The 12223-nt window shown below is 40.8% G+C and overlaps 1 protein-coding gene across 1 annotated transcript in view; it reads left to right on the top strand.

The window, feature by feature from the left end:
• ARIH1 (ariadne RBR E3 ubiquitin protein ligase 1) overlaps positions 1 to 12223 on the top strand; it is a 65485-nt gene that overhangs the window by 40338 nt on the left and 12924 nt on the right. Inside the window, exons 4-9 of the mRNA XM_074916880.1 lie at positions 1391 to 1483; positions 1867 to 1922; positions 6018 to 6084; positions 7307 to 7413; positions 7911 to 7953; positions 9043 to 9114. Of these exons, the coding sequence (XP_074772981.1) occupies positions 1391 to 1483; positions 1867 to 1922; positions 6018 to 6084; positions 7307 to 7413; positions 7911 to 7953; positions 9043 to 9114 (438 nt within the window). The remainder of the gene's footprint in view (positions 1 to 1390; positions 1484 to 1866; positions 1923 to 6017; positions 6085 to 7306; positions 7414 to 7910; positions 7954 to 9042; positions 9115 to 12223) is intronic.

The raw sequence follows: 12223 nt of genomic DNA, 5'->3' as shown, positions 1-12223 counted from the left end.
CGCATTTCCAAGCCTCAGGTTCAAACCTGTGCCCTCATTGACAGCAGGAGTGCCAGACGAGTGTGAATCACAAAATGGTGAGCCCGTGGGAAGAACATGCTAAAAAAGCACCTTCCCTGCACAATCCCAGTGCTGTAGCATTGGAAAATGAGTGTAACCTAGCTAATATATCTGTGTCGGATGAACAAAATGGTCGATGTGGTGGCTGTAATCTTGAGTCTTGAGGAGACAGTTTGGAAGAACATTATTTTCTTAAAATGGACTCCCTCCTTTTCTTATTTAACAGCATCCTGCTGCTGTTTTGGGCTGTTCTGCAGAGGATACTAGGTTTCTTTAATTTGTGGAGTTTCATACAAGTTGGTGGTATCGCAGGGTGGAGCTCTTTTTTTTTATCTTGCTGTCTGAGCATAAGATGGTCTGAAAAGCAAACCCATCAAATAGTAATCTGCACAGTGGTATGGGTGAACTGTTTTAAATATAGTTTGTCCTTGCCCCTGGCTCTGGATATAAAATAAATTTAAGATGACCTGAGAAAAGTAACTTAATTTCAGTCTTTCCTCAGCAGTGTTTGCTTCTTCACCCCTTGTGTAACTATTCAGTCCCAGATGGTATCTTGACGTACTCTGTGTAGATGATGCATACACAGATGAAGTTGTCCTTGTTGCTGTCTGCAACAGCTAATCATTATTGAATTTTATTTAGTAATTTACACCTGCCAATTAGAATCTTTAGTGTCTTTATCTAATGAGCATCTGGGTTTCAGGGAGAAGTTTACCAAGCAAGTTGGCAAACTGTGCATATGCCTTAAAAGTGTAAGTGCACACAATTCTTTCTATTTCTGTGGTTTAGTGCTCACCCAGTAATGCAGACTGCTTGCTGATCACTTACTGTTTCCTATACAAGAGGGAGCTAAATTAATGCCTGTGCATAGCTGTTGTGCATATTCTGGGACTTCTGGGCAGCACCCACACGTGGTAGCAAGCCAAGTGGAAAAGCAGGAGGAAAGAAGACTATATCATCTTATAACTGTGACCTGTTTGGTGGTGTTGCATTTATTTTACTCATTTGCAAGAGTAAAACAGGGGAGCCGTGCTATGCTCTGTATATTACTCCTAAAACAAGGATCATTTTAAATGAGCAGGCAGGATGGAAATGTCAGCCACACCTTTCCTTGCTGCTAGGGTTGGGGATTAAAATCTGTCTTTGAAAGCGTGACTAAAGCTGCATTGGCAATGTTCTATACTGGTGATGATGCAAAATAAATAGTAGCGTCTCGAGTTTGGTGTGGGGGATGAGCGATGTGATAAACTGCACAGCACCAAGAAGGGCTAAATGATCGAGTGAATCCATATGATAAAATGATCCAATGTCTTGTTCTTTGTTGTTGCAGTACTTTACTGGCCTAGAGTGTGGACACAAGTTCTGTATGCAGTGCTGGAGTGAATATTTAACTACCAAAATAATGGAGGAAGGCATGGGACAGGTAAAATATCAGCTCACCTACTTCATGACTGACTTCTGGAAATTCTGTGTATTGGAGAGGAGAAGTGAAGAAAGGGAAGAATTCTTCCCCACTAAAGTTTAAAAAACTGCAAAATAACAACAAAGAAAACCCAACCCCCAAAGCATTGGGGGCTGCAGTCTTTGCCACGGGTGAAGCTGGGGGGAGCTACGTGGAGTTAGTGCAGCGTCTTTGCTCTGCGTGGGAGGAATCATGCTGTGCACAGTGGCACATCTGGGATGGGATGATAGAGCCAATGTACTATTTTTGCTATGGATTGTAGTGAAGTCTGTTGCCTTGGAATTCTTTGTGATGAAAAAATAGGATAAACACTGTTCCTTTTATGACCTTTTTGGTTTTTTCAGACCATTTCATGCCCTGCTCATGGCTGTGATATCTTAGTTGATGACAATACAGTTATGTAAGTATGATGAGTTGCTACCTCTTTGGCTTTTCTCTCTTTTTTTCATTTTATGTTACTTATGTACTATTCAGATGTACTGGCTTATAGAAAACTGCATAAAGGCTTTAAGGCAGCAGAGAGGTTGGTCTTGTACTGTCTATTTGGATACCAGTATGCCTCTCAACTTCCTGTTTAGCTCTGAAAAACCCATGTCACAGTACTTGGAGGAAAGATTCCTTGACCAATTTGGTCAGGATGACAGTAGAATAAACACCAGGCAGTCCTTCCAAACCCTATTTAACTGCTTTGTGCATTGTGTTTCCTTTGATTTATGTAGGAATTTGGGACTTCCTACTTAGGTCAACCCACTGGTTCACCAAGTCCTATAGCTATGGTTAATATGTGAGTCAGACGAAAGAAGTCCTGTGTACAGTCTGATGTAGGGTGTGTTTTATGCCTTCTGATAGGAAGCAGTTGACTCTCAAACATAAGACTTGACTAAGCTGGTATGTCAGCCTGTGTCACTTTGCTTATTAAGTTGTCCGGCTGTAAGATGACTGCTTGTACATGGTGGAGCAGTGAATTCCATGGGCTTCCTTCTCTCTTATATTGGGAGATGTTATTGCATGAGTAATATCCTTCATAATTCTGAACCTTGATTAAATTCATTTTAATTTTCATGCTAAAAAGTGTCTAAATAGAAGCTTATTCTGTTACCTTTTTCCTTCCTTCCTGAAGTCTGACTCACTCTTTGATATTAATTTGCTGTTTTTTATATCAGTTGCTTTCAGACTAGCGATTTCCCATATCCCTCTGCATTGCTGGCTCTATGTTAGTCATGAAGTGTAGGCTGGGTAGAAGTGGAAGTAGCTGAAATGTTTTCATGCCCTGTTGAGGGGTGGTTTATAGAGTTCAGTGGGTGGAAGCTGAACTGAAGTTGGCATAACATCTTGAGTGTCTTGATTGAGATTTTTGTTTACTGAAGTCTGAACTCAACTTGTGGTGGTGTGCACTCTTAGCAGGAAATTTCTTGAGTTTGTTCTTGATTGCAGCAGTTCAAAGAAGCTGTTCAAATAGTGCATGTAAAGTAGACTGGCTGAAATCATTGGAGGCTGTGATGGTAGAGTAGCAAGGAAAGGATGGAAGAAGAGGAGAACAGCGCTGGCTTTTGTTGCTGTGGCTTCTGTTGCTATTGTTTGATATTAGTAGTAGGTCTGACTATCTTTGTTTCACTTTGTGGCTTTTATAGCTTGGAAAACTATGACACTGGGGTGAATCTGTGCAGTCTTCAACTCCTGCCATGTGCTGTGGGATTCCCCCTTGTGTAGAAATGACAGAGATATCTGTGGCCTATGATAGCAAAATGGCATCTGGGTGGTAAAGCGAACAAGCTCCCTTTGTGTAATAAAATTATGAATGTTTTGTGAAGGTAAAAATCTACCTTTCCCTGATCTTATGTGGACGCCTGGAATGTCTGGGAGCGGGAGGTGCAGTTTTTTGCAAAAGCCTAATGCTTTCCTTTAAAAGCAAAAATGGACAACTGTGGCAATCCTATGAAATGACATGAATAAAAATGTAAGTAATACCAACTGGAATCTGCAACCCCTCCCATGTCCTTAATTACTCTCCTTTTGGGTCTTTTCCTTTTTATAGAGTCTACAGCTCTAGGTTTCCAGGATATAGGAACCTGAGATTAATGTGCAGTGTATATAGACACCAGTTTCTTTATCCATCAGAAAATCAAAGTAGATAGATAGGTTGTTATTAATTTGCACCCTTCTCATTACTTGCTCTCAGCAAAGTAGTTTGTCTCCAAATTGAATTATCTCTGTACGAGTCAAAATGTAGCAATTCAGATGACTTTCATGGATTTATGAGTATTTAGCTACCTTATTGTCCATTTTCCTTGTTACTGTTGAGCTTAAGTAGGAAGGTTGAAGAGAGGGTCCCCTTCAGTTCTTTCAAGACCATCAAACTGGCTGAAGGTAATCTGTTTCTATCCCTTGTTCACCCTTGCTAATGCTGCTGGTAATTGCTTTAACCTACATGTGAAGTTGTTGAATTAATTAATAAGCAAGGTAGGTTGCCTTTATTAATGGCATGTCTGATGGCCACTGCTCTTGGGTGCAGCAGTCTTGTAGTAACCTCTCAAAATCAACCCACTTGGTGGGAATGGATGGATTTTGGGTACCCGTATGGAACTCTCATGGAGTGCTGCCTCATTTTTAATCTTCCTTTGCATAATTGCAAATACCGCTGCTGCTGCATCATGTCAGAATGTGCTACGGGTCTCTAAGTAATTCCTGTGGGAGGGTGTTTGACCTCTCACATCATGTGGATTTTGCTGATTCCACCCATTGGTGTCTTTGAGGAGTTTGCAATATCAAAATGGAACAAAAGTGTAAAATTTGTGGTCTGATAAAGGATTGCTGACATCTTTGGATGAATTCTGGAGACTGTATTTCTGAACTGAGCTGCCAGAAGAGATCAAGGGTTAAGATTTTTTTGCAAGCAGTTTGCTGTTCCAACTTGGCTTCTTCAGTGAGGTTGCTTCTTTTATAGCTTGGATCACAGAGGAATGTACCCCGAAGTATGGTTTATGGGCCCTGGGAATGGGTTTAATCTCTTAATTTGTCTAGTTTCATTTATTGTTTGTCAAAAACCAGTAACATTCCAAGAAAAGTTCTTGAAGGTCCTGATCTGAGTGGTGCTGTGGAAGTGCTGTTGAACCTAGAGCAGGCGAGGTTGCTATCGGAGTGATTAGAGGCAGTGTGGTAAGCAAAAGACGGAAGATTGCATATTCAGTGTGCTCTGGTTAGTTATGGCATTACTCTTTATTTAAATTCCAGTTCCTGATATATACCTAGAATACAATAAATATTTCAAGGGATATTTATTATGTTTAGAAGCCTAGATATGGAGTAAGAAAGTGAAATTTATAATTCATGTTATGAGTTCAAATTGTTTTTTCGTTCTTCAGTAAGTTTCACTCCCAAAATTGCAGGCTTGCCATGGACATGGGCCTGATGAGATGCTTTGTCAGCTGATTTGTTTTATTTTAGCACTGGGAATTTGGCTGCCACGTGCTATGTTTATGTAATAACTAGCATGTCCTTTGGTGAGGAGCTCCCCGGACTGCTAAGGGCTAGGGTTTACGCAACATCGCATCGTCACATGCGCTGGTCTTTAATGAATGTTGGCATGATAACATGCAGGAGTACACCTGATTCTGGCTGCACCCTGAAATGGATAATCTATTAATTTCAATATTTATACATGATATGGCCTGTATAAAGCTATTTTGTGGTATGATTTAAAACAGAAATACTGCAAAGTGCGTATTAGTCCAGATTTATATTTTTATATATGCAGAAGACATTTCAGACATAACTGAAAGAGGTATACACAAGCACTCAGCAATACATAATGAAATTATTTTGTATGTTTCTATGCTGGGCAGTCTGCAAATACCAGCTGGGTCGGTGTGTCCAGAAGGAAAGTGGTCACCATGCTTTTAAAGGATTTGTATCTGTCTAGTTTTCTTCTGCTCTCCTGCTTCTGAGCTGACTGACTTTAAATTAAAGTCAATGTTGTGTACACAGTCTATGATGTTGAATTTAAATCAACTTTGGTTTTATGGTAAATAGATTAAAACAACATTAACTTTTAAACTGAAGCTGTAGCATTCAACTTACTCAGATAATGTTAGGTCTACCAAAGTTATAAACTGCACAACAGTTGTTCTGGAGTTTTTTTAAGGGGTTTACTACAAAATGTGCATGTTTAATGTAAATTAACTAATGAAATTGTTTGCTTTATTTGTTGGACTCTTCAGGAAAGTGTTTTTAAATAAAAATCCCCACACCAGTTTCAGTTCTTTCGAACTACATGAGCTTTCTATATAATTCTGAAGCTAATATCAGAAGTTAAATACTATATTTGTAGTTTTCATAATATAATAAATGATCTAACATAAATGGAGAACAAGTAAAAAAAAGTATCTGCAAGTGTTGAAGGAGGAATCAAACCCATTTGTCTATCTTAACTTACTGGTTATGTTTGGAAAAAAATAATTTTTCTACTGCAATAACTTTTCTGTATTTCTTTTCACAGGCGTCTGATCACAGATTCTAAGGTTAAATTAAAGTACCAGCATTTAATAACCAATAGTTTTGTAGAGGTGAGTTTTTTTATTAGAAATTTTTAATGGCTTCTACATTGGTTTTGTCTCACATATGTACCAAACCAGGGAAGTGAGGCTTGTTTTGTAACTGTAGAGCAGGGTTTTTTGCTTAGTCTCTAATCAAGTGTGACTACAAGTTGGAGGCTTTGAAGGGATTTTTTTACAGTCCGTTTAGTTACAGGTATAGATGTAGTAAAAATAGTAATAAAAATCTGCAGAACAAAAAACCTAGAGATAGAGCAAGCAGTTGTAGGTAAAGAGAATGCAAGAGCTGTTCAATATATAAGTTCTGAGGAGCACTTAATATTTATAGTTCTTGACTGTTATTTGAGATACTTTGGATTGAAAACCAGGGAATCTTGTAAACAAGAACATGCCTTAAACATTTGCCATTTGAAGTGAAGCTGCAAAATACTAATAGCTTTGCCACTTCAAAATTGAAATAAACTTGGAGAAAGGTGCTTCGGAAGATTATTATACTGTCCTGATTTCCCAGTTGTATGTGTTCAGATTCACTGTATAGCCCAGCATGTAATTTGTTAACTGGGATCAAGCTTTCAGTTCTTGTTTGAAATGTAGATGTATGCAGTGGGTTGTTTTTGGGTTTTTATGTGGGTTTTTTGGTGGTTTTTATATTTATTTTTTTTTCTTTTTAAATGCAATGATGGAGCTAAGCATGCATTGCAGACTGAAACACTGACAAAAGTAGCAGTGGAGACCTGTATTTGGCTGCAGTACAGCAGGAACAGGCGATGAGATGGTGTTCAAGGAGTATTAGAAAGTGGTGCTTGTAAAAAGCTACGGTGTGTTGTTTGTAAAGCAGTTTCAGAAAGGCTGTTGCAGTGGTGGAACAGAGATGGGAGTTGCAAACAACTTGACCGATTCTTTCTTCCGTAGAAAGCCTTATAGCTTCATATTCTTTAAGTATTTTCTCTCTGTGGGCTATGAGGTCAGCAGAAGCGTTTATGCTCCTCATTTTTCAGAAGAGGCCATTTGACAGTGAAGAGTTGACTTTATCATATTCCTGCTTTCTTTTAGTAGAAATAAAGTAAATGCTTAGATTGAGGAGAGAGCACTCTTACTGCAGAGGACTGGTAAGACAGGAAGGAATGTGACTGAAGATCATGGTTGAAAGAATAAAAAAGGGATAAAGGGCAGGTAGCATCCTTGTGCAGCATCCTTTTTCTAGTATGTTGGTTTTTTTTGCTTTATTTCTTAGTGTAATCGACTGTTAAAATGGTGTCCTGCCCCAGATTGCCACCACGTTGTTAAAGTCCAATATCCTGATGCTAAACCCGTTCGCTGCAAATGTGGACGTCAGTTTTGGTAAGAACTATTAGGGGAAAGATGCTGATACTGCTTTTTACTTACTACCTTGAGAGTCTTTAGCATGTATTCTGTAAGTCTTTATACTGGGATGTGGTTTAGAGGTTGGGAGAAGCATGGGGTAGGCTTCAAGTGGGAAGCTGGTTGCCAAGCCCATTCCTACGTAGTTGTTGCTCTCTCTGTCTTGCCCTTCCTTTGACATTGACTGATCCAGCGTTCACTGAGATGACCTTCAGTTGAGTGGTTTCAGATTAGGTGAGCTTCTTGACTGCAGGCACTGTAGAGAATCAAAACGTATTGAGAGCTATACTGCTCTGAAAGGGCCATGTGGGGATTTGAGCCTTGGAGGGGTTTTTGACATGTATAATTTTTCCTTAGGACTGGCTTTGGTCTTTCAGCAGAACAACCCAGAAGAAAAATTCCAGGTGTTAACCTAGTTAAAGAAAAGTATAATCATCTGCCCTATTTGATTATTTTCCCCCTTCTTTTACTTGCAGCTTTAACTGTGGTGAGAACTGGCATGATCCTGTTAAATGCAAGGTGAGCTCATCAAAGTTGTTTCCTAAACGCATGACCTGAAAAAGTTTAAAGTCAATTTATGTGCAAGACTTAAAAATGAAGCACAAGCTTTGAGGCTGTTGACATCAAGAAGCATAGTAGTTCACCTGCTTAGATGATAATGTGAGAAGAATTGGTGAAATAGTACTGGATGCCTTCAGGATGCCTCAAAGTTGGACTTGTGAAGGAACAGTGCCTCAGCCAGATGGCGAAATGCCTGGAGGAGGAGACTGTTACAGCTGTGACCCTCTGAAGAGGAATGAAGGTGCTTCAGGAGTGAACGCTTCACTTGACAAGCATTCCTGTACTAGGCGTTTCTGTAGGTGTTTGGTGCTTTGTCAAGCTTGCGATTTGTCATACTAAAGGAATTAATTTGGTCCTGGGACCTGCTGCTCTGCAGCAAACTCTAGAACTGTTCATGGAGCTGTTGAATGCTGTAATGAAGCCTGGGGTCCTGTGGCCTGTGCAGAGCTTGGGGACAGCCATGTTTCCTGCCTTGGGGACAGAGCAGTCTGCATTCCTAGTGATAAATGCAGAAAAAAAACTTTCTTAGGGAGAGGGGAGGGAAACCTCACTGAAGGTTTAGCACGGTTTAGCCTTTTCAGGCTAGATGTGGTCAGTTTATTATCTAACAAGTGGAAACAAGCTTTTGCTTTTGTTACTTGTATTCATTTGATAAAGCCATTTGCAAGCCTAAAGAAAAACCTGACTAGATGTGAAGCTGGTCATTACAGAGGGTCTGACTGCAGTTTTGGCACATCACTGTTACAATGTCTATATTATTTTGGAATCCCATGTGAAGTTTGTGTTGATTGAACCGAGAACTTAAGAACTGTAAACTCATTGCTGAAGTGTTCGTGCTGAGTGATCGTGCTCGCTGGATCAGGATGGTGCTGCAGGAAATGTCTGCAACTTAAATTAGTTGTTTGCACTGCTTTCCAACACCAACACCCCCCAGCCCCATATTCCTGTGAGGTTGTGTGTATCTTACCTTAATGTAAGCAGCTGTCTTGGGAACATTTACAATTCCTCTATTTAAATATAACTCCTGTTTCTTAATTTTTCTAACAGTGGTTAAAGAAATGGATTAAAAAGTGTGATGATGACAGTGAAACTTCTAATTGGATTGCAGCAAACACAAAGGTGAGGGGTTTTCTCATTTTTTATAGACTTACCAGGTTAAAAAGACAGCCCAATTTCTTTCTACTAGGATTATTTTTCTGTTGCATGTCGTTAGTTAAGAGCAAGCCTTAAAATCCACAGTACACTGAAGTACCCTTGTTTGAAGAGCAGAGAGGTGTTAATGCCTTCGGTCAGGTGAGTTTCTTTGGGTTAAGTGGATTTGCTCTTGGAAGAAAGAGTTAATTGGAGACTCAAAGGATGCTCAGGTTTTAAATCTGGGCTCCTGTCTGGCACTGATGACTTCCCTAAGCAAATCTGTGCCTCACTCCAAGTGTGTGAAACATGTTAACACCACCCGTGGCTTGATTTGGCTGTGATAATTTACATCTGCCTTTAAATCCCCTGGGTTGGCCTCTTGAGGAGTTGTTCATTTCCGCTGGGCAGGATTCCAGATAGAGACTGGCAGAACAGCTGTTAAGATTTTATTATGTAAATGTCTTCGTTTTAGCTAGACCAACTTTGCCTGAAACTTCAGCATTTGTTCAGTTTGGGATAAATTAAAACAGAGGTTGGCATGGTGGCAAGAAAACAAAAGCAGCAGATGCCACGGAGGGGGAGTTAGGACCAGACCTGGGTCTCATGACTGCTGAGCCAGGAGGGTGGAAGAAGGTGGGGAGGGTGTGAGGAAATGGCTGCTTTGTTTTCTTAGCTCTGTTGTGTAACTGGTTAATGGTATTGTTTGCAGCAGTGGCTGCTTCTTTCTGGGGCTGGCTGTGTGTTTTTCATTGAACTGGAATGTTGCATTATGGTGAAAGCAGAAACACCCATGAAGCTGAAATGCATAGTTAAAATCAGGCTGAAATTGGGCAGTCTCAGCTGCTTCTTCCTTATTTGTGGGCCGAGGCTTGTGTGGTCCCTGCTTGGAGGCTGAAAATTGCTCAATAAAGTGAAATTGGCTTTCTCTAGGGTGGGTGTGTTCAGAGATGCATTGTGGCTCAAGAACTGAACCAGATTTGTTACAAGTTTGCTTGGTCTTCAGGTATTGCTTGTATTAAACCTGAGGAAGAGTAGCTGAATAGCTTGGAAAGGGCCGAGTGTAAGCACATGCAAAGCAGCTTTTAGCCTTGGGTATCAAATATTTGGGATGTCAGAATGGCCACAGCCCTATTTTGCCTGTGACAAAGCCCTCAGGAGCAGATGAGGAGCTGCTTCTGCCCTTTGGGGGTGTGATCTTGGTGATGGCCTTCGGGCTGCCCATCTCCTACCCGCCTCTCCTTTGGCATGTGCTGCTAAAGACCGGGATCTGAGCTCTCCTCACTGGCTTTTGTTAGGATCAAATGTTAAACTTTTCCTTAATGGATTCTGTGCCCATTGAAAAGGCTGAAATGGTGTAATCCTGTGTATGTAGAAGAAACATAAATAATGTGCCACCACCAATGCTGGCTACTGGAAATAGGAAGCTACTTGTTTCCTTTTCAGACAGGAAAGCTTCTGCAGCTTGCTTGCCCAAAGACTTAAGCATAGACAGAATTGTTGTGAAGAGCGAAATTACTTTTTTTTTTTAACCAGGATCTAGACTTTAGCAGGTAGGAGCCATGCTAGTCATTGGCCTCGTGTTTAAAGCATAGCTCAGAATGTCAGAAATAGTATTAAATGGCTGGAGTAAGAAGATTTTTTTTTTTTTTTTTTTGGGTTGGAAACACCCATCCAGAGGACGGTGAGGAGGTGAAATGAATATGGCCAAGCAAATGAATATGGCCAAGCCATGCTGGCATCAGCCCAGCTTATCTGTTAGTTCCTGTAGTCTGGTGTCAGCAGCAGAAGAGCCGTTGTCCTTGAACATCACTGTCTAAGCTACTTCCTCTAATACCATACGAGACGCTCCTACAGCAAGAAAATACTTTGGAACCCAGGCTGTACAGCAGTAACAGGAAGAAAAATAACATCAGGGTAATTACACCAGACACTTGAGCAAGCCAACTGTCCTGGAGTCTTATGGTATCCATATCAGTTGAATTAACTGAAGGACAATATCACAATTCTTCTCTCCCCAAACTGTCGCTAGATTCAATTGAAGGGAAAGTTGGCAGGAAATGTAACCTACCCCTCATAATGATCTCTGCCTTCTTGTGGGCAGCAAGATGTGGAAGGTGGTAATTTCACACTGCTGTAATGATGAAGTGTGAGCAATCCTGGCTGCTGGAACATGTGCAACCGGAGCTTCACAGCCTCCGGAGAACCGGATCGGCCCAGAGCTGTGGGGCTCCCAGCCACCACCACCTCTTGTCTGATTTGCCTGTTGGCCCTTGGCCAAAGGCACGGAGAAACCCAAGTGCCTGTCTGACAGTGACACAGTCCTGCTGCTGTTCAGAGAGGAACCAAGGAAATTCTGTTCCTGCTGTAGCATAAAGATGTAGTGATACACTTGGAAAGGATTGCACAGCTGGAGTGCGCACACATCTGCCCTTACTCTCTGTACTATTTCTAGCAGGAAAAGAGGGCAGCCGTGTTTGGGGAGGGCTGTCTTGTGCCTTCACAGCTGTTCGTTTCAGCGACTGCAAGTCAGAGCCTGAATTCTGTGTCAAATTTCTTCATTTTGAAGAGCAGAGAAGGGAATTGGATCAGGTACCATCAGATGCAAAGCTCCCTATTTTCAGTGGGAAAAATGCTCCAAGTAATTAAATTGCTACTATGGTCTCCAGTGTTGTTTCTAGCTTTTGAAAAGTGCTTTCTTGAGTCCTCCAAGCGTGATGCTGAGCTGCAGTCCTGTCCCATGTGGTCTACGTTCAGGGAAGGAAACTTCCTGTCTTAACAAGATGAAGGTACAAGGGAAAAATACCATACCTCCTGGAACGTGGGCTTGGAAACTGGATAATCCTTCGCAACAGGAGAATGAGATACATTTGTTCCAGCTTGTCCTGGGAGACAGAATAGGAAAGGAAAATGAGGCAATTGTTATATGAGAGAATAGAAACGTGAAACCCAGCTGAATTTGTTTCTGTTCACAAATTGGAGTGATGTGATGTGTGTTTTTGATGAATTATATAGAATGGTCTGAATGAAAAATGAGATTTGAGTAGCAAATTCTGGGGTTTCCTATATAATTTTTTTAAAAAATTTTGCATTCATT

Source organism: Athene noctua, chromosome 13 (assembly GCF_965140245.1).
Source record: "Athene noctua chromosome 13, bAthNoc1.hap1.1, whole genome shotgun sequence".
NCBI lineage: Eukaryota > Metazoa > Chordata > Aves > Strigiformes > Strigidae > Athene > Athene noctua.
The sequence above is the reverse complement of the archived record's forward strand: the minus strand, read 5'-3'. Positions and strand labels throughout refer to the sequence as shown.